General features: G+C 39.2%; 1 protein-coding gene across 9 annotated transcripts in view; it reads right to left on the reverse strand.

The window, feature by feature from the left end:
- The window catches only part of DNAH14 (dynein axonemal heavy chain 14), a 348,451-nt gene that overhangs the window by 152,726 nt on the left and 174,749 nt on the right, over window positions 1–20,976 (reverse strand). For all 9 annotated transcript variants that reach the window (XM_082704493.1, XM_082704492.1, XM_082704488.1 and 6 more), the window contains 6 exons: window positions 19,504–19,593; window positions 13,412–13,546; window positions 9,766–9,981; window positions 4,595–4,688; window positions 3,148–3,356; window positions 2,006–2,258 (listed from right to left, as the gene is read on the reverse strand). In XM_082704493.1, the coding sequence (XP_082560619.1) occupies window positions 2,006–2,258; window positions 3,148–3,356; window positions 4,595–4,688; window positions 9,766–9,981; window positions 13,412–13,546; window positions 19,504–19,593 (997 nt within the window). The remainder of the gene's footprint in view (window positions 1–2,005; window positions 2,259–3,147; window positions 3,357–4,594; window positions 4,689–9,765; window positions 9,982–13,411; window positions 13,547–19,503; window positions 19,594–20,976) is intronic.

Raw genomic sequence — 20,976 nt, forward strand, 5'->3', positions numbered from 1 at the left:
TTACACCACCTAACAGGGAGTGTGGGGGAGCACAGAGACTTTGAAATCTGTGGTGCACTGAAGGGAACTTAAGCAACAATAAAAGCTAAGTCCCAGTCCAGACAGACTCAATCCTCCCCAGCATTACCTCAACGATCTGGGAGAAGAACAGGTGTAACCATTTCCATATACCTGTCTCTACTCTTCCTTTCCCGACAATATCGGGCATTCAATAAAACATCATGAGACACAAAAATGAGCATGAAAGAGAGTCCTGTCGCCAGGATACAAAGCAGTCAACAGAACAGATCCAGACATGGCTCAGGCATCAGGGATTTAAAACAACTACAATCGAACTGTTAAAACATCAGACGTAAACTGAACAGAGAATTTCAGCAGACCACTGAGCACTATAAAGGGAGTCAAACAGAAATGTGAGAAATAGAAAGAGATAAGATGAGAATTCTTCCAATGGGCTTATCCAGTGGCCCACATGCCGCAAAGAATCAGTGACTTGGATTATAAATCAACAAAAGTTATTCAAACTGAAATACAAAGGAAAAAAGAACAAACCAAAAGATGAGAGCATCCAAGAACTGGGGGGCAGTATATCAATAAAACACTTCAAGGTGTGGGTTTTTATTTTCCCAACCTATTCCAAGCTCCTATTCAATCTTAGGTCTTACATTTTGTCAAATTCTAGAACACCTTGGTAATTATTTCTTGAAATATTTCCACCCTTCTATTTATTTCAAAAACTTCTTTCTGGAGGTTCTGTTACATGCATGGTAAACTTTCGACTTTTATTCATCTTTCAACTAAAGACGCACCCTCACACACACATAAACATACACATATGCATATATTGTGTAAGTGACTGTACTTTTAGTTAGTTCTATAGAAGTGCATACAGACACAGACCCCTTGTGCTGCTGTAATTCGAGAGAGCCCCTGGACTGAGCCGTGACCCAGCTAAACATGTCAGCATTTAACTTGTTTATTACGTTCCTTCTCTTAACTCCTTCTTGCTCTGTTTCTAGTACTCCCATTTCCCTGGCTTATGCTTCCAGTGAATTCAGAACTGTGTGTCCGGGGAGGAAGTAGACACTCTTCAAGGCAAGAAAGCTGTGTGCTAACAACTTGTATCCCCACTGACACTGTTCCTTTTCAAGTTCAGTCTCTTTCTCTTAATCACTTAGACTTTAAGATGCGAAGGGGACTGGCAGTGGGAAGAAACATGCTTGTAGCTGCTCCTTGACCTAGTCAGGGGTCACTGCCAACACGCTATGTTGCTGCAGCCTCCAGCTGGACTGTGGCGTGCTGACTGGCAAAGGCAAGGCCGATGGTCCACTCAGAGCCCTGAGAAGGGAAGAAACCTAAGCTAAATATTCCCCCCATCATCGTATCCAGCTCTCTTCCACTCAAGACTACTGCTCCTCCAACTGGGACCTTAAGCATTCTGTCACCCAAGGATTTCTCACAATGTCTGTTAGTTTGATGGATCCCAAACTGGGTTTTGGAGGCCAAGCTGGGAGCCTGTGCCAATTACCTGTCCCACTGGAAGCCAGGCAGAACCAGGGTCTGAAGGTTGGGGTCCAGAATCCAGAGACCTCATCTGTACCCATAATGCTACACTAGTTTCTGAGTCTTTTGCTCTCACCTTGCACTACTTTTGACGCTTGCTACTTTCCACGATGACAGTTTACACCTAGGATTCTGGACACATTTCCCCCACTATCTCTATCTCTAAGAATCTCATATTAAAATCATTCTTCCCTAATAAAGACCCTCTCAGGATTCCTTATACTCATTTTTCCTGTAACCCTTCAACATAGGATATTACCTTACTGACATGCTCCTTTATAAATGATTTGTTCCACATGCATGTCTGCTGCTGACTCAAACAGACTAAAAATTCCTGGTCAACCTTTCTTTGTTTCCTTTTATAAAACTCAATAGAAGGTGATGAGTAACTGGCACTGATGAGTGAGATACAAGACCACTAACACAAGGGGGAAAAACTCACATTTTCCAAAGCCTCCATTTTTACCCATGAAGTCGAAGAAAGCATCAAGAATTCTGCACAGAGTCATAACGGTCATTACGTCCTGGACAGGAAATGGCTGACATTTCCGATGCTTCTTCATAAACTGTAGTCCGTCTGCTACACTATTTTTAATCATGAATTCAAGACAACTCACTCCTGTTTGACTCATAATTTTGGAAGTTTTCAAAAGCCATGACTTCATATAAGGCTCCCATCCCAGATCAACAGGATCCTAACAATATAAAGCACAAGATAATTTTACGTAAATAAGAAAAATACAGTGTCTATCATCTTTCTAACTGTCTCTACGTCACCACTGCCCTGGTACAATATGGTTCAGAATCCTCATTCATCAAAGTGCAACTGATCACAACAGCTGAAGAATGACCTGTGTCAACTATAAGAGACTCTTCATCTAAGGAAACACACCGAGGGTTGCTGGAGGTGAGGGAGGGGAAGGATGGGGTCACTGGGTGACGGGCATTAAGGGGGCATGTGATGGAATGAGCACTGATGAATCACTGACCTCTACCTCTGAAACCAGTAATACATTATATGTTAATAACTTGGATTTAAATAAAAAAAAAAATAGAATGACCTGTCTCTGATTTGTACTTTGTAACCATGGTCTTCCAAGACTAGAAGCAACTGGAGGATTACGTGAAGGAGGAGTGCTGAGGTTATATGTCCGCAGGGAGGGGAAAGGCAGCTTAGCTTTGCTCTGGGGAGGTTAAGTCGGTCAGAACCCAGGGCTAGTCACGCTACTAATGCATTTCCGGAGAGAAGAAACCTAGTCTCTCTTGAGTCTTCCGTCCTCCTCTCCTAGGTACTGGGTTCCACGAGTCCTAAGGGTCATCGAGTGAAAAGGGTTCAGGGTAGTGGCTCCTCTCCGGAAAAGCAGCCCTGCCTGCAGCCTGTCCTATCTGGTGCAGGGGACACCCCATCACAGCCTAAGTCCACTCAGACTCACTTCTGGGTTAGGAGGCTTCAGAGGACAAAGAACTGAACTATTGCCCTCACCCTTGGTAATCCAGGGGTAAGGCTAAACCAGTCACCAAAAATGTTGCAGATTGTGACTAAACTATACATTTTTTTTCTGGGATTTGTTTCTGGAAACCCACCATATAGACCATTGCGCATCGGCTGACAGTAGCAGGACTGGCCTGAGAGAGACTGTCCACCTCAAAAATAACTCGTATTTTATCATTTAAGGCAATTCTCTCACTGTTTCCCAGGCATAATGTTCTAGTATCATCCAGCATGGAGTTGAGATTTTCTACCCAGAAAGTATCCACTGGCCCATCTAAAACAATCCACTGCCAGTCGTACCCTGCAGAGAAACAGATTCACGAGGTAACTGAGGATCACCTCAGACTTTTTTTTTACAAGCTTGCAAATTTTGTATTTTGTTTGGGAAATGATATCCTAGAAAACATTAGACTGAATACATTACTATGCAGACTCTAATATTTATTAAATAAAAATAGCTACCCACACTACATACTTAGTAATTCTTTAAACATTGTTTTAGTGTTTTTAGATTACTGCATTGTGTAATTAGCCCTTAAATTCTGGATCAGAGAAAGATCCCAGATGTCTCTTTTCCATAATATATGGGCTGTGTGTTCCCCCTTCCACCCGAACACTGTTTGGACATGCCACCTCCGGGAAATAAGAAAGGCAAGCAGATGTCCTTCAAAGAAAGAATCAAACAGATTTCAGAGTAGTTCACATGTGACCCCACTGACTCCATTGTCCATAGCTACAGGCCCTACCTGCTCCACAGTTCTAGAAAACCCACTGGACAAGCTAAGGGAGGAGTGTGGGAGTCACTGTGGAGGCAGAAAATAGTGAGCCACGGGAAGGACATGAGAGGCCAGCAGAAAAGGGAGGGGAGCCAGGGCTCAGATGGCTGGACCTGCTGAAGTACCCGCCTCGGGGCCCATCTTCGTACCCTGGAAGGGGGTTTGCTGTGCCCAAGGACTATGCTCTCCAACCTGAACATGAGGTAGGGTCACACACCCATTGAGGAAAAGCAGAAGCAGCAGCAGAAGCCTCCTTTAGTGCGAATGTGTGGCTAGAGGGTCAGCCCTGAGCCGTGAAAGCCCCGGGGGGCTCCAGCAGCACCCTGACGCTCTCTGTCCCCCGCACACCGCCAAGTGCCGGGTGTGCAATCCTTTCTAGAGGAGGATGTTTGGGTGGTAGGACTTGGCCTGGGAACAGGCAGAGTCCCTTGAGTCCCACTTCAGAGGCAACGCTACTGCAGGGTTCCACACAATAGTACTTCTACCTTTAATATCTACTTGGTTCTTGTGAGATATTAATGTGCATTTATAAACTGAAAGGGTTAGATCAGACCTGCTGCTTTTATAGTGTAATTATAGATGAATGCCCCATAGTATGTGGTAACACTACACAAATTCTATATAAACAAATGAGGAAAAAATACATAGTACAACAACAAAATATCACAAATTAAAAATGCTTTTAAAGATAGAAATAAAGCTCATTTAGTTCAGTTCATCTATTTTAATCAATCACTTTATTGAATCTAATAATAACACTTACTCTGATTTTCCAGAATGTTAACATCTTTTCCCACCTCCATTTCAAATATATTAACGTCAGTATCTGCTGCATCAGAGAAATCAAGTTTGAAAACCTAAAATATGTAATCAGTAATATTAACTTGCTTAATCACACTTTCCAATTCCAATGCACTATATATCCATATGTTCTCTTGAGTATAAACATGGGAAAGGCAGAAGGTTCTGGCCCTGGAAGACCTCCATGTAACCAGTGCAGTGTGGCACAGGCCGTTTTCTTTTAGAGAATTCTTTTAGTTTTTTCCCCAGCACAGTTAGTACATGCTTGTGGAACATTAAAGTAATACCATAAAACACAAAAAAGAAAGCAGATGTTCTCTGAATTTCCACCATCTCTAAAGAATCAGTGTGGGCATTCTGGTGCATATTTTCCCCCTCCTTCATAGTAGTTTTAAAATTTTAGGGTACAGAAGACTTAACTTTAGGATCGGCTAAACCACAGACTCTAACAGAATCCTTGGAGATTCTGACTGAACAGGTTGGCAGTGGAGGCCAGGAAGCCCCATCTGTAATGACATTCCCCAGGTGACACAAATACAGGCTGTTCTCACACTAATCCCAAGAAATTCTGATCTACGCATACAGTTAAGTCTTAATTATCTGGAGGACTTTATTATTTATCTCCTCAGCAGATCTGAGCCCCATATCATCAGCTGAGTAGCACTGGCTCTCTCTGCCCGCAAGACGAGGGGAAGCCCACCAAACATGGGAGCCATGCCCTGGGCGCAGAGGGGCTCAACAGAACAGAGAGAGACAAAGACTGTACATAGGAGTGAGCTGCACGTCTCAGCCAGGGCCTCACTGCCCAACAGACAGTAACCGGCCACTTCTAGTTCTCAAGGCTCATGGGGAGAGGACCAAGTACAAGGTTATTTTGAATGACTATTTCTATTGCAGAAGTCTGCATTTACCAGTCCTGCACATAAGTCATTATGCTCTACTGCTTTTCTTTCCCTCGGTTTTTAAAAAATGTGGGATTGTGGGTCAAATATTATCTGGATTTTAATCTTTAATAAATTCTACTGGATCTCTTTTTCAAAGTCTGTGACAATAATACTTCCACAGGGGCGCCTGGGTGGCTCAGTGGGTTAAAGCCTCTGCCTTCGGCTCAGGTCATGGTCCCAAGGTCATGGTCCCAGGTTGTGGGATCAAGCCCCGCATTGGGCTTTCTGCTCAGCAGGGAGCCTTCTTCCTTCTCTCTCTGCCTGCCTTTCTGCCTACTTGTGATCACATCTGTCAAATAAATAAATAAAATCTTAAAAAAAAAAATACTTCCACCAATAAGATGTAGGAATGTTTGTTTCTCCATATCTTCGTGAACACGCAATGTTTTAGTTATGCATATTCTTATGTTTTGAAAACTTGAGAAAAACTGTGCTGCTCTCATTGTTATGATTTTTAGTTTTTGACTAAGACTTAGGCTAAGCGTCTTTCCTCTGTCGATAATTTTCATGTGCTCCAACAACGTTCTACTCTTAGCCCGCCTGGTTCCCCTAGTTGTTCCATTCCTTCTTGTTTGCGTCTGTTTCTTACAGCCCTCATCTACAGCAGGGCCACTAATTCCTCTAAGATGCTAGAAAAATTTTCTTCCAGACTACGGTTTGCTTTAATGATGTTTATTGTAACTCTTAGAAAAAAAAAAAAAACATTTTTTGTATTTACAGAAAAAAAATTTTATCTTCTGTTTATGATTTTTGGGTTCCCAGCTTTAGTTAAGGTCTTCCCAACTCTAAAAATATGCCCCTAAATATTATGTCTTTATAATTTTATTTTTATATTTAGTTGTCTATTTCATCTGGAATTTTCTTTCTTTTTTAAAAATTTATTTGACAGAGAGAGAGAGAGAGAGAGAGAGAAAGCAGAGAAAGCGCATATGAACAGGGGGAGGAGCAGAGGGAGAGGAGAAGCAGGCTCCCCACTGAGCAGGGAGCTAGATGCGGGGGCTTGGTCCCAGGACCCTGAGATCATGACCTGAGCTGAAGGCAGATGCTTAACTGACTGAGCCACTCAGGCACCCATGTAATTTTATTTCTGGGTAGGGAATGAGGTAAGTGTCTTTCTACATTTTTCACATCAGAAAATAGAAAACTATATAAACACAGTGAATTCAGTAAAGAATGCTTTTCCTGCTGATTAGAAATATTACTTCAGTTGTATATTAAATTCACATACGTCGGAATATATTTCTGGACTCTGTCTGGTTCCTTTTCTGTGTTAGTACATTCCAGGGTTTTTATTCAGGTTTTGGAAAGTGTTATCTTTTTATATCTTTTCCTGAAATATACCCAGCACTCAACATTGCACTAGTCTCAGGCATGCAATATAATGAATATTTGTATAGATTGTGAAATGATCACCACAGTAAGTCTACTTAACATCTATCACCATGCATAGGTAAACATTTCTTTCTTGTGAGCACTCTGAAGACCTACTCTCTTATCAACTTCTGAATATACAACACAGCATTTTTAAGTATGGTCACTGTATTATATTGTACTCCACTGTTTTGGTTACAGTATGGATTTGTTCTAAAATTAATATGGAACATTTTAGAAATATAAAGCACTCTGGTTTTCTGCCCAGATTTTCTTTGAACTCTTGGAATGTTTATACTTCCTAATGAACTTTAAAGTCATTTAATTTGAGTTTTTAAAGTGGGATTTTTCTTGGAAAGATATTATGTTTATATATTAGCTTGGTCTAGATTGGCATTTTTAGGACAGAAGTCTTTCCATGCAGGAATACAGTATCTCTTCCATTTATTCAATTTTTGCCGATTGTATATAGATATTCCTGCTTCTCCCCTGCCACTCCCATGACAAATTCCTTTCTTTTACATTTATTCCAATATATTTTAGATAGATTTTTGCCATTGTTAGCTGAATTTTTCCTATTTCCATTTCTAACTGGTGATAATTAGTATAAAGGATTTAGGGTCACCTGGGTGGCTCAGTGGGTTAAGCCTGTGCCTTCGGCTCAGGTCATGATCCCAGCGTCCTGAGATCGAGTCCTGAATCGGGTTCTCTGCTCAGCAGGGAGCCTGCTTCCTCCTCTCTCTCTCTGCCTGCCTCTCTGCCTACTTGTGATCTCTCTCTGTCAAATACATAAATAAAATCTTTAAAAAAAGAATTTAGTCACAGCCACTTTACCATATTCCTTTCCTATCAATTACTGAGAAAGATGCAGTAAAATCTCATACTATATATGATTTATCAATTTCTCTACAAAATTCTGTTGTTTTCTCTACACATTTTTGCATTACATCATAGGGACATAATAGTTCAGAACTGCCATCCTTGTCTGCCCCAGCAGCACACTGTTGTACCTAATTCTGTAATAATTCTTGACATCTGGCAGATCTCACCATGAGACTCTTCCCCTGGTTTTTTAATTCAGGAATATCAGGGACCTTGGTTCCTCCAGATACATTTTAGAATCAGTTGTCAAGATCTTAAAAACTACTTGAGCTTTCTATTTCAAAACTTAGTGCAAAGCTCTAGTCATCAAGTGTGGCATTTGCATAAGGAGAGATGTAAGATGAAGGGAACAGAATTGAATCCAGAAGGAGATCCCAACATTTACCGTCAGTTGATTTTGACAAGAGTGATGAGACAATTCAATGTGAGAAAGAATGGTCTTTTCCACAAATAGTTCTGGAATACTTGGATATTCAGAAGCAAAAGAATGAATTGGGATCCCTCCCTTATACTGAACACAAAAATCAACCCAAAATAGACTATAAGACCTAAATATAAAAGTGAAAACTACAAAGCTCTTACCAAAAAGCATAGAAGAAAGCTTTTTTTTTTTTTAAAAGATTTTATTTATTTATTTGACAGAAAGAGACACAGTGAGAGAAGGAATACAAGCAGGGGGAGTGGGAGAGGGAGAAGCAGGCTTCCTGCCGAGCAGGGAGCCTGATATGGGGCTCTAGCCCAGGACGCTGGGATCATGACCTGAGCTGAAGGCAGATGGTTAATGACTGAGCCACCCAGGTGCCCCATAGAAGAAAGCTTTTTGACCTTGATTTTACAAAGCTTTCTTCAGATATGATATAAAAAAACAAGTGACAAAGGAAAAAACAGCCTGAACTTCATCAAGCCTAAAAACTTTTGTGTCTCAAAGGATACCATCAAGAAAATAAAGACAAGTCACAAAATGAAAGAGTGTATAAATCATAGTCCCTGATAAGGGACTTGTATCTCGAAAAATATATACATAAATATGGACTAGAAGACTTTATATTTTTTCATTTTATTCCAGTGTATTAACATACAGTGTTATATTAGTTTCAGGTGTACAATATAATGGGGGTTCAACAATTCTATACATTACTCATATGTGGAATTTAAGAAACAAATAAGCAAAAGCAGGTGGTGGGGAGAAGAGAGAGAGAAAGAGACAAGCCAAGAAACAGACCTTTACCTCTGGAGAACACACAGATGGTCACCAGAGGGGAGTTGGGTTGGGGGCAGCTGAAATAGGGAAAGGGCATTAAAAGTGCACCTGTCGTGATGATCACCTGGTGAGGGATGGAACTGCTGAATCACTATATTGTACACTTGAAACTAATACTATACAGCATGTTCAGTAACTGGAATTGAAATAAAAACTTTAAGAAAAAAACCAACTTTGCTTATCTGTTTGTTTCCTAAATGCCATTCTTCTGTTAATATATTTTGGCTAATGAAATTTACCAGTAATTTCTACTTATAACTAATGAGAATATAACATTCAAAGTTTTGTTTGCTATTTGTGTTGATTTTGTGATGAATTTTGTATCAAAAACTTTTTCACCTTTGCAGCGAAGTGTTTTCATACCTTGTTAATTTGTAAGGTACACTGGTCGTGATAGAATCACTAGACCATCCTCCACTTAACACCTACCCAACTCTGGGTTACTTTAAAAGCCAGTCTCTTTCATTTTATTGTTTGCCAATCATTTTAAAGCAGTGTCATATTTTCTGTTTTTTTTTAATAGCTTTTAATTTTTCTCCTTTTTAAAACTGATCATAATAATTTTTAAGTTTACTTTTATACTGCTAAGTGCCTAATAATGCTTAAATATCAATCTTTAAATAACAACAGAATCTACAGTACTCAAATGAAAGTAACTGTTCCATATTAACTCACATTAGATGCATCTGAGATTCTTGATTTCAGTCCTAAATCACTGTCTTTCTTTGAGCTCCTTGCAGTGTTGAGATATACATAATTTCGAACTGCTGCTGCTAACAGCCCATCAGACCACTCCATAGTATTAGCATCCAGTTGTCCATATAGTTCACCAACAGTGATACACTTTGGATTTAGAACACAAATATCTACTTTTCCTTTTCTCCCTGAAATCTGAAAAGAATCCAGATCCTTTAAGAATCCTTCTTAAAGGTATTAACTATAGCACAATTATTTAAATTTTTGCACTGTTAACACCAAAGAGTTTTAGGAGAGGTCTTTCTCTCCAAAGAAAGCAACCCTAATTCTCTCTGATGGTTAATTAATGATCTAGCAATTCCACTACTTGGTATGTATTTGAAGAAAACAAGAACACTAATTCGAAAAGTTCTATGCACCTCTATGTTCATTTCAACATTATTTACACTGACCAAAACATAGAAGCAATCTCAGTGTCCACTGATGGATGAAAAGGTAAGTAAGATGCGGTGTTATAGACACATAGGCACACACACACACGTGTATACGTATGATGGAATCAAATACTCAATAAAAGAAGAATAAAATCTTTCTATTTGTAACAACATAGAAAAAATAGACTGAATTTCATCAAGGTTAAAAGCTTTTGTGTTTCAAAGGACACCATCAAGAAAATAAAGACAAGTCACAAAATGAAAGAAAGTGTTTATAAATCATAGTTCCTGATAAAGGACTTGTATCTATAAAATATATACATATATGGTATGTGTTTTTTGAGTGCTGTGAAGTGTGTAAACCTGGTGATTTACAGACCTGTACCCCTGGGGATAAAAATATATGTTTATAAAAAATAAAAAATTTAAATTAAAAATAAATAAATAAATAAATAAAAATATATACATATATGGATCAGAAGACTTAATATTGTCTTTTTTTTCATTTTAACTCCAGTGTAGTTAACATACAGCATTATATTAGTTTCAGGTATACAATATAGTGGTTCAACAATTATATACACTACTCATATGTGGAATCTAAAAGACAAAACAAACCCAAGACTCATAGATACAGAGAATATATTGGTGGTTACCAGAGGGGAAAGGTATTGGGAAGGGGACCAAAATAGATGGAAGGAATCAAGAGGTTCAAAATTCCAGTTATATAATAAATAAGTCATGGGGATGCAAAGCACTTTATTAATTCTGTGCAGTGATATGGTAACTATCATTTCACAATATATATGTCAAGTTATACATATATATATATAATATATATAAATGTCAGATGTTGTACACCTGAAAAAATACGATGCTATATGTCAATTATACCTCAATAAAAAAAAGAATAATCATTAAATTAAAAAAGATAAATAAATAATATCAGAAATAAACTATGGGCACTACTAGTGCCTTGCAGAAATTAAAAGGGTTATAAGAAAACACTATGAATGACTGTTTGCCAAATTATATAATCTATAGGATGCAGATAAATTCCTAGAAATAACAAAAATTATCAAAACTGTCTCAAGAAGAAATAGAAAATCCCAACAGATCTGTAACAAGCAGAGAGTAATAAAAATCTCCAAGAAAGAAAGTTCAAAATCATATGGCAGATGAGTTTTACCAAACACCTGAAAATGAATTAACACCAATCTTACTCAAATTTTTGCAAAAAATGGAAAAGGAGAGACTACTTCCTAACACATTTTATGAGGCTAGAATTATTATCCTGATACCAAATCCACACAAAGACACCATAAGAAAATGAGACACCAGTATGCCTATGAATAGAGATGAAAAAATCCTCAAGAAAGTGCTAGCAAACTGAATGCAACAGCACATTGAAAGGACGATTCAGGTCATGATCCTGGGGGTCCTGGGATGAGTCCCGCATCAGGCTCCCTGCTTAGTGGGGAGCCTGCTTCTCCCTTTGCCTCTCTTTCTCTCTGTCTCTCATGAATAAATAAATAAATCTTTTAAAAAATAAAAGAAATATCTACTTTTCCTTTTCTCCCTGAAATCTGAAAAGAATCCAGTGTGGCTTCTTAAAGGCATTAACTATAGCACAATTATTTAAATTTTTGCACTGTTAACACCAAAGAGTTTTAGGAGAGGTCTTTCTCTCCAAAGAAAGCGACCCTAATTCTCTCTGATGGTTAATTAATGATCTAGCAATTCCACTACTTGGTATGTATTTGAAGAAAAACCCATGGACGACCTCTTACTCAATGGGGAAAGACTGAAAGCCTCCCTAAAATCAAGCACAAGGCAAGAATTTCCATTTTCACCACTGCTATTAAACACTGTACTGAAAGTCCTAGCCTGATAATTAGGTGAGAAAAAATAAATAAATAAAAAGCACCCAAATTGCAAAGGGAGACATAAAAGTATCTCTATTTAAATATGACATGATTCTATATATAGAAAATCCCAAAGAAATCTATGAAACAACTACTAGAGCTAATACATAAGCCAGACTATTTGTAGGACACAACATCAACACACAAAAATCAGCTGCATTTCTATAAAGAGCTAAAAATGTTAAGAAACTGCACACTAACTGAAACAAAAACCTGCAGAACTAAGAACCTGACTTTCTAAAACTTTTCCAATAGACTGCTGAGTCTTCAAATGAGGTAACTGAAGTATACATTATTTACTGGGATCTAGCTTTATACGGAGTAAAAATACCATCTGATTTCACTTATATGTGGAATTTAAGAAACAAAACACATAAACATATGGGAAGAGGGGAAGAGAGGAAAACAAATCACAAGAGACTAAGGGCTGATGGAGGCCCTGGGTGGGGCTGGGCTAGATGGGGGAGGGGGATCAAAGAGGAAACATGTCATCATGGGCACTGGGTGTTGTATGTAAGTGGTGAATCACTGAATTCTACTGAAAGCATCATTATGCTATTAACTAGAATTTAAATAAAATTTTGAAAAAATAAAAATAAAAATGTAAATCATTTTGAAAAAAAAATATATATACATATTAAGAAAAAGTTATTCTAGGAATTCAAGGACAATTTAACATTAGCAAATCTATCAGTATAGCTTATTAACAAATTAAAATATAAAAATAGATTCTGAAAAATTACTTCACAAATTCCAAGTCAAAATCGAAGTATAATGAGAATGGAAGAAAATTCCCAACGTATGAAGGAATATTTATCATACACAAAGAGCAAATATCATATTAAATGGAGAAATATTAACTACATTTCAGATAAAGTAAGAAGCAAGAGATTATTAAAGTTAACACTGTTTTAGAAGGTTAATCAATGCAATAAGAATATAAATTATACAAATACTACAAGAGACAAAATTATATTCATTTGAAGATAATTCAATTGATCACCAAAAAAAACCAATTAGAATTAAAATTACTAGTCCATGAGGGTGATGAAATACAAAATAAATATATAATTCCGTAGATTTATTTTATACTAGTAATTACTAGTTTGAGATTCAAATAAAATAATCTCATTTAGTATAATGATTCCTAACCTCAAAATTCCTAGCAATAAATTTAACAAGAACATACTTATATAAATAGGACATAAAATGTTACTGAAGCATAAAGATCTGTAGAAACAGAGAAACACATTATTTAGTATTTACCTGTGAAATAGATTCCCTTCTTCTCCGTGGTAGGATGTATTCAACTGGTAATAGTGTTAATGCTCTTTCTAAAATTCTTCTGACTGTTGTCTTTCCTCCACAAGTTGGGCCTACTAACATTACACCAATGCAAGTCTAAAACAAAATTGCAGATTTATGGTTTAATTTTGGTTTACTGATGGTTCAGCTGAAATCTGAAGGTGCTTATTTAGAAATACATCTCTGTATCCACAAACCCTTCCTTCAAATTACTGTTCAGTCTAGTATAACCTGGGTTCCATTTTCATTGACTAGGTTAATGTCAAAATAAACAGAAATCTCCCAATTTTAAAATTCAAGGGATAACTTTCAATTCTTGACATCTGGCAGTTTATCTTTTTCTAATTCTCCTTTATTTCTATACTTTTCTGTAAGATTGGCTTCCGTAATATGGTTTATTCAGTTTCCTTTTCTCTATTCTTTCCGTCTTTTGAGTTTTCAATGTCATTTCCATGTTAGTCTTCCCTAATTCATCTTTCTCTTTTTCTCTCTTCTCCCTTCACTGGCCCTACCAATCTCATTGACCTGAATATCTTTAACCATGACCTGAGTTCTAATGACTTCCTGATGTGTTTATTTTCTCCAGTCTTTGGCTCTATGTGCCCGAGTGCAATCTCAGTGGTGGTCTACTAGATACTTGCTCCTGGATGTCTCACATGATCTTCAAAGTCAACATAATCTAATCTATACCTTCTCACACTTGTTGCTTCTCTAATTTCCTGATTTGTTAATAAAACCACTAGGTGCCCATGTCCAAAGTTCCTCATCTCTTACAAAATTTTCTTGATCCCGTCTTCTTCTGCCCAACCCAATCACTGCTGGTGTTATAGAGTGAATGTTCACCATCTCCCTAAAACTCAAATGTTGAGGCTGACACCCAACACAATAATATTAAAAGTGAGGTCTCTGATAGGTGATTAGGTTTAGATGAGGTCATGAGGGTGGGCCTGCAATGAGATGAGTGTTCTTACAGGAAGAGGGAGAGGGAACAGAATCCAACACCTCTCTACTATGTGAAGACACAGTGAGAAGGTGACCATCCGCAAGCCAGGAAGAGAGCTCTTACCAGAAACCAAAATCTGCTAGCACTTTGATCTTAAACTTCTCAGCCTCCAGAACTGTGAGAAATGAATATCTGTTGTTTAAACCTCCCTACTGATGGTATTTTGTTATGTCAGCCCATATGGACTGGGACAAGGGGGAAAGAGTCAGATGCTAAGTCCCTCACCATCTCTTTTAGACTACTGCAAAAGCCTAAAGAAATGATTATCTTTAATAATGTACCAAATAAATACATTAAAATTCAAATATGGACAAAGCTAAAATATTTTTCACTTCCATTTCAATCTCTCTACCCTCATGTGGGTCTGGTGATTCTCTGTCTGATAATCCCATTCTGTAACTGGCAAGGTGGGAAGGGGTCCAAAAGGCTTGCATGACTAATGGAAAGGATAACTTTAAGAACACAGTTAAGTGGCCATAGCCGCATCATGGCATCACATGAAAGAGGGGCCACTGTCCCCTGGGAGCAACATTACTTCCTGCCACCCCCACCCTCACCTCCCCAGCAAAGCTGCTGGTTCAGTGAAGTCCTCAACTTGCAAAGATCCCACTCACACCATAGTGGCGCCCCCTAGTGGCTCAGCCTGCCTGAGGCTGGCCGGCCCCACAAAGCATACTGGTCAGCTCTGCTCCCGGCAAGAGCTCGGACTCCGGCTTTGGCAGTGGCCTACCTCTTTGGTCTGCCCCTTGGGGAACTACAGACTGCAGGATTCAAGATAACGCTCTCTGGGGCTGGGAACCGTGCAAACAAGTCGGGGCTGCCAACCAAACTGTGGGAGTTACTCGTGGGCCCATGATGAGGACCCGGAATCAAGCTGATCACACCAGACTTCCCAGACTGCTGGGACCGCAGTCCTGACACAACGTCACCCTGCACATGGCGACGCGTTCTCCGTCACCGACGCACAAAGTAAGGGGCCATGTGTTTGGGATGCAGGGACTACTGTCGCGCTCCAGGTTCCTGTCTCATGGTGGGAAAAGTCCCGCTGCCCGTGGCACGAATGAGCCCACATACTCTTGGCAGATCCTGCACCAGCCCTGCGCGTCCCCCCACCCCCCTTCTGAGGCTGTCAGTGGTGACTCACCGACAATGACGCTGTTTCAAGCTACGAAACTGCTGTTTCGTCCAATCAGTGAGACCAAATTTGTGTCATTTGGATTTCTGGATTATTTGCTGTCTGACTTTTTATTGCCAAGAGTCTCTTAACCATGAACCGATGGTCAGGATATTTTATGGGCCTCCTCTGCTTCCTGCCATCCATAGCATGCTGATATGATTGATCACTGGAACAACCTTCTCAAAGACTGACCTCAGACATTCCTGACTCCACGCCCCTTCCCTTCTCTTTGTCCACACACCTTACCAGGGAGGGTTGGTCATTGAGTGGGGACATCCCTAGGAGACCATTTCCTTTCATCTGCTTCCTGGGTAATTATCAGCATAAAAGAGATGGGGGATAATAGAGATCTCTTTTGAGAATTTGCGATTCATCCTGACCATTCCTGAGCATTGGGGCTTCTTTCTGTTCCTTGATGAAAACCGCAGGCCACTCTGATTATACACATTCCAAAATGGGGTCCAGAGGGTTCAAATTTAATTCTGGTTCAACTGCCTGGGTTCTCTTGGATTGACATGGTCTTAGCCCATTCTCTATCCTTCCTCGCAAAAAAAAAAAAAAAAAAAAAAAAAAAAATGCCCTGATGTGGTATCCCCAACAACCCTAGGTACCTTTCATTTTGCCGACTGCTGGGACTGCCAACCCCTATCAAATAGGACTGATCACGATTTAATTGTTATTCCCCTAAAATTTAATTGTTATTCCCCTAAAATTGTTATTCCCCTAAGAGAAATCTGTCAGAAGCAGCAGGAGTGGCCTCCCCGTTAAAATGCTTGGCCCTTGCTCGAGATGTCTTGTATATCTTCCCCACTCCTATCTCCACTGCTCACTCATTTCCTGGAACAGATAAATGTCATTGGGTTCATGGTATGGCAAACAGGTCAGACTAGACTGCTTGTCCTCAAGTGGTCACTCCAAAAAAAAAAAAAAAAAAAGAAAGAAAAAGAAAAAGAACTAGATCTCATTATTAGAACTGAACTCTGAACTGAGAACTGTATTCCTTGAGCTGCTGTAGTTCTGTTTGGGAAACCCAACAACTATCAAGAAATTCTTTCTAAGGGTACCATGTATACCCTTAGGATTGTATTTCTTAAAGAGAAGTCAGACACTACCTTGTCTCCCCCCCCCCCACACACACACACCAAAAATGCAACTTGCACCTCAGAGGTGGTTGAAGTGTTAGAATCCAGTATTTAAGGAAACATCACTTGTCCCTGGGAGGCAGTCAGATCAGTCTCAACTCACTGACCAGGGTTGTTATGGATAATAGAATAACCCTAGTCCCTTCCTCCTTCTGGGCCAAGACACCATCTACACAGCTGAGAAACTATCTCTATCTGGATTAATCCTTTAGACCCAGAGGAACAACCAGTATACCAGCTTTAGGAGAAATCTGCCTGGCTTTCAAAGGTAGAGTCTGACGGCTTCTGGTGTGTTCAGCTGTTTGGGGCCAGAACCTGGATGGACATGGTTGAGATTTATATTTTAGATTGACTCTAGTCTACTGTGAGAGGCTCTAGCTAAATGCTGTATGAAATAAGCTGAATATATTTGGTCCCAGCTCCTGGCAGTCAGATGAACTAGAGTAGTCAATGGAGTGGCCCTGGGACGATTCACCAGAAACCAAGACAGTATATAATGAGGGGTGGAATTTTGGGGAGACAATTCTTTACAGTCACTGACATTTCCACATGCCTCTGAACAGAGTCATCAAAAGCTTTGTTTAGGACTGTCTTTTCAAGGATGCTTGTATAGCAAACAGTTTTTGGAAGACAGTCCTCTTATCAGGATGGAGAAGGTTTAACTCGGCTGTCTAGAATAACAAAGATAATGTTAGTGTCTCCTTCCTGAGCAAAGGCTAGGAATGTCTGCCAGTTATCCCCTCAGAAGACTGCCATGTTCCTAAGTGTGGGATTCTTCTGTGGAACACTAACCACGTGTGCAGGTATCACCTGACCCTGTGTCATCCTCTGAGAATTAAATCTTGGGAACATGGCTACTGCTGTTGCTGAGTAATAAACCGTCCTTTCTGACCCAGATGTCTAGAGCTTTCTGCCGTCATGCAGCTGTTGCAGGCTAACTTGTTAAATCAACCCAATATGTTCATGAAGGGGAAAATGTGATATCATTAAATGAAAATTCTCACCACTGGTTATTCATTCAATTCTATCCCAATAAAAATCCAAATAAGGTTTTAAAATTATTTATTTATTTATTTATTTATTTATTTATTTATTACTGGCAGTCAATCTATTGATTATCTAAGAATTGGGGAAAGTAACAGAGAGGGAATATTCTGGCAGCACTCCCGACAAGATAGGCGCCCTGACCTGGGCGTGTTAAATAGATTCATCTGGAGGAGTCTTCCAGTACTGTTGGAAGCAGGAAGGTTACTCTGACCTCCCCCACCTCACCTTTCTTCCCCGAAACAGGTCCTACAAGTCCCATGTGAAAGGTGCCCTCCTCATACCCAGAGGACAGAGGCATCCTTATGGGCAATGTGGGGCTGACAGGCTCTATGAACAGACCTGGTTCAGGAGGCCCACATCTTCCTGCTTACTTCCTCACCACCTACTACACCCCCAGCCCAACCCCTCTGTCCTGTCAACTCCGCACAAATTCATTGTTTCTTTATCTAAAAGGTATAAAGCTTCCTGTTCTGGTCACTTCTTTGGGCATGTCTATTCTCTTATGAAGGTTCTCATGTAAAAAAAAATCAAGCCAGGTGGTGGGTATTAGAGAGGGCATGGATTGCATGGAGCACTGGGTGCGGTACAAAAACAATGAATACTGTTATGCTGAAAATAAATAAAAAATAAATTTAAAAAAAGTGCATGCTTTTCTCCTGCTAATCTATCTTTCTCAATTTGATTTTCAGACTCAGTCAGAAACCCTAAGAGGGTCAGGGATAGCTTTTTTTTTTTTTTTTAACCTCTTACAATTGGCATCACCAGATATGAAGACCTATTATAAAGCTGTGGTAATTAAGACTGGTGGTATCATAAGATAAAGACAAATAATAAAATATGGAAGAAATCAACAAAGAAATCCACCCTATTAGATTGGAAACACAGTACATGAGAGAAATAGCAAATCAGTGAGGAAAAGTCTTGGGAAAACTGGTTATCCATCTGAGGAAAAATAGATCCACATTTGATATATTAAAGAAAATTCCAGACAACTTAAAAATGGGAAATGCAAATATCAAAAGATTTGAGAAAAAAATCATAGAGAACATATTTATGAAATAGGATAGAAAAGATTTCTAAAAATTCACAAAAAACACAAACCACATACACACAAAAAGGACCAGCAGACTTGACTGCATTAACAATGTCTCCTGCACCAGTGAACACGAGGAACATTTCTGAAAACCCAAGATTTAGAGAATTTATTTGCAATGCACATAAACAACAAAGTAACAGGATATAAAAATGTATAAAGAAAAGTCTACACACACTTGGTAAGAAAAAGACAAAAAACCTAATTGAGAAATGAGTATGTTATATAATCTGGCAATTTGTAGGAAACTCAGATGGTGAAGAATATAAATATGAGAATGTACAATTTTACTGATAATCAGGGAAATGCACCGTCTTTTCCAACTGGTTCATTCATGGGCACAGAAAATTCAAAGAAGGCATAGCTGTGTGAGGCAGAACATTTACACCACATGTGGAGGGATTTTTAGAATCATTTGGTAAGGGGACAAAGGTGAAGAAGATAAATCTAGTCAAAGTTAGTTGAGGGTCGAATAATGACATCTGGGTCAATAACAGAGTAAGCCACTTTCTTGTTACCCTGGTTTTCTCCTTGATCAGAACTATTAACATTCAGGAGCAAAGAGGTGCTAACACACCATTCCTCACTTACCTGAAGCTGATTATAAAACTGTATGATTTTCTTTGTCTGAGCTGGCCATTGTTGTAAGCCCAACTGTTGAGTTGCAATAAATATTGCTTCCTAAAGAAAATAAATACATTAAAGTACATTGCAAATTAAACTCTTAATACATGATCCTACAAAATCTCTCCTAACGAGGTACCCAATACGGCACTCTATGATAGTAGTTCTTACTTTCACCAAATTGAGACTACTACTTACCTGCAAAATACAATACACACAAAATGTTATGCTCACAGATCCCTGGTAGCAAATGTATAGACCCTCCCACAATACAAGAATTCATGCTTAGGGCACCTGGGAGGCTCAGTTCTTTGAAGATTCAACTCTTGATTTCAGCTCAGGTCATGATCTCGGGGTCCTGGGATCGAGTCCCACTTCCTCAGGGGAGAGTCTGAGATTCTCTCTCTCCCTCTCTCTCTGCTCCTCCCCCTCCTCACCCCGCCTCTAAAATAAATCTTTTTTATTTTTTAAAAGAATTCATTCTTTAAGATGTATTTAAGAACTGTCACCATAGTATCATTGCCTAATTATCATATGCTAAAAGAAAATTTAAAAGAGTCTATATCTTTGTGTAATTCCAATCACCATTAATGTAGGTTTTCAGGTTTGTAACAATTACTTTGTTTCGATGTTAAGAATATTCTAGGGTGGACAGTGCCTGGGTGGCTCAGATGGTTAAACATCTATCTTTGGCTGGGATCGAGCCCCGTGTCCGGCTCCCTGCTCAGCAGGGAGTCTGTTTCTCCCTCTCCTCATGCTCTTTCTGTATCTCTGCCTCAAATGAATAAAATCTTTAAAAAAAGTATTCTAGTACAATTTGCAAGATTGAGGACTTGACGTGGTTAGACATGAAAACATCCAGTAAGTCATGACAGCTTAGAAAGATACTTAATATTTTAATGCAGGAATTACAAGGACATCCATGTTTCCTTCTTAAAGTGAGGTTTAGGGACGCCTGGGTGGCTCAGTCGGTAAAGCGTCTGCCTTCAGCTCAGATCATGATCCCAGGTCCTGGGATCAAGTCCCGCATCAGGCATCCTGCTCAGTGAGGAGCCTGCTTCTCCCTCTCCTTCTGCCCCTGGCTCAGTGCTTGCTCGCTCTCTCTATCTCAAATACAAAAAAAAAATCTTAAAAAAATCTTAAAAAAAATAAAGTGGGGTTTATTTCAATGTCAATACTATAGCAAATGTCCCTACAGAAAAAAGTGAGATTTATCCTTTTTCTAACTGACCTCTCCTACTCCATTTCTCATTCCTTGTGTTCCCATGATGGAACAGACACAGTTGCTGCTGAAGGAGACACAGAACACTCAGCAGGACTCTGCAAATGGAGAAAAAATAGCTCCTATGACCAAGCTACTGAAGCTTAGGAAATCAGCTGAGAGCAACTTCATTTATTTTTTAAATTTTATTTACATTCAATTAATTAATATCAGTGTAT

The sequence above is a fragment of the Mustela nivalis genome (assembly GCF_964662115.1).
Source record: "Mustela nivalis genome assembly, chromosome: 16".
Classification (NCBI taxonomy): Eukaryota; Metazoa; Chordata; class Mammalia; order Carnivora; family Mustelidae; genus Mustela; species Mustela nivalis.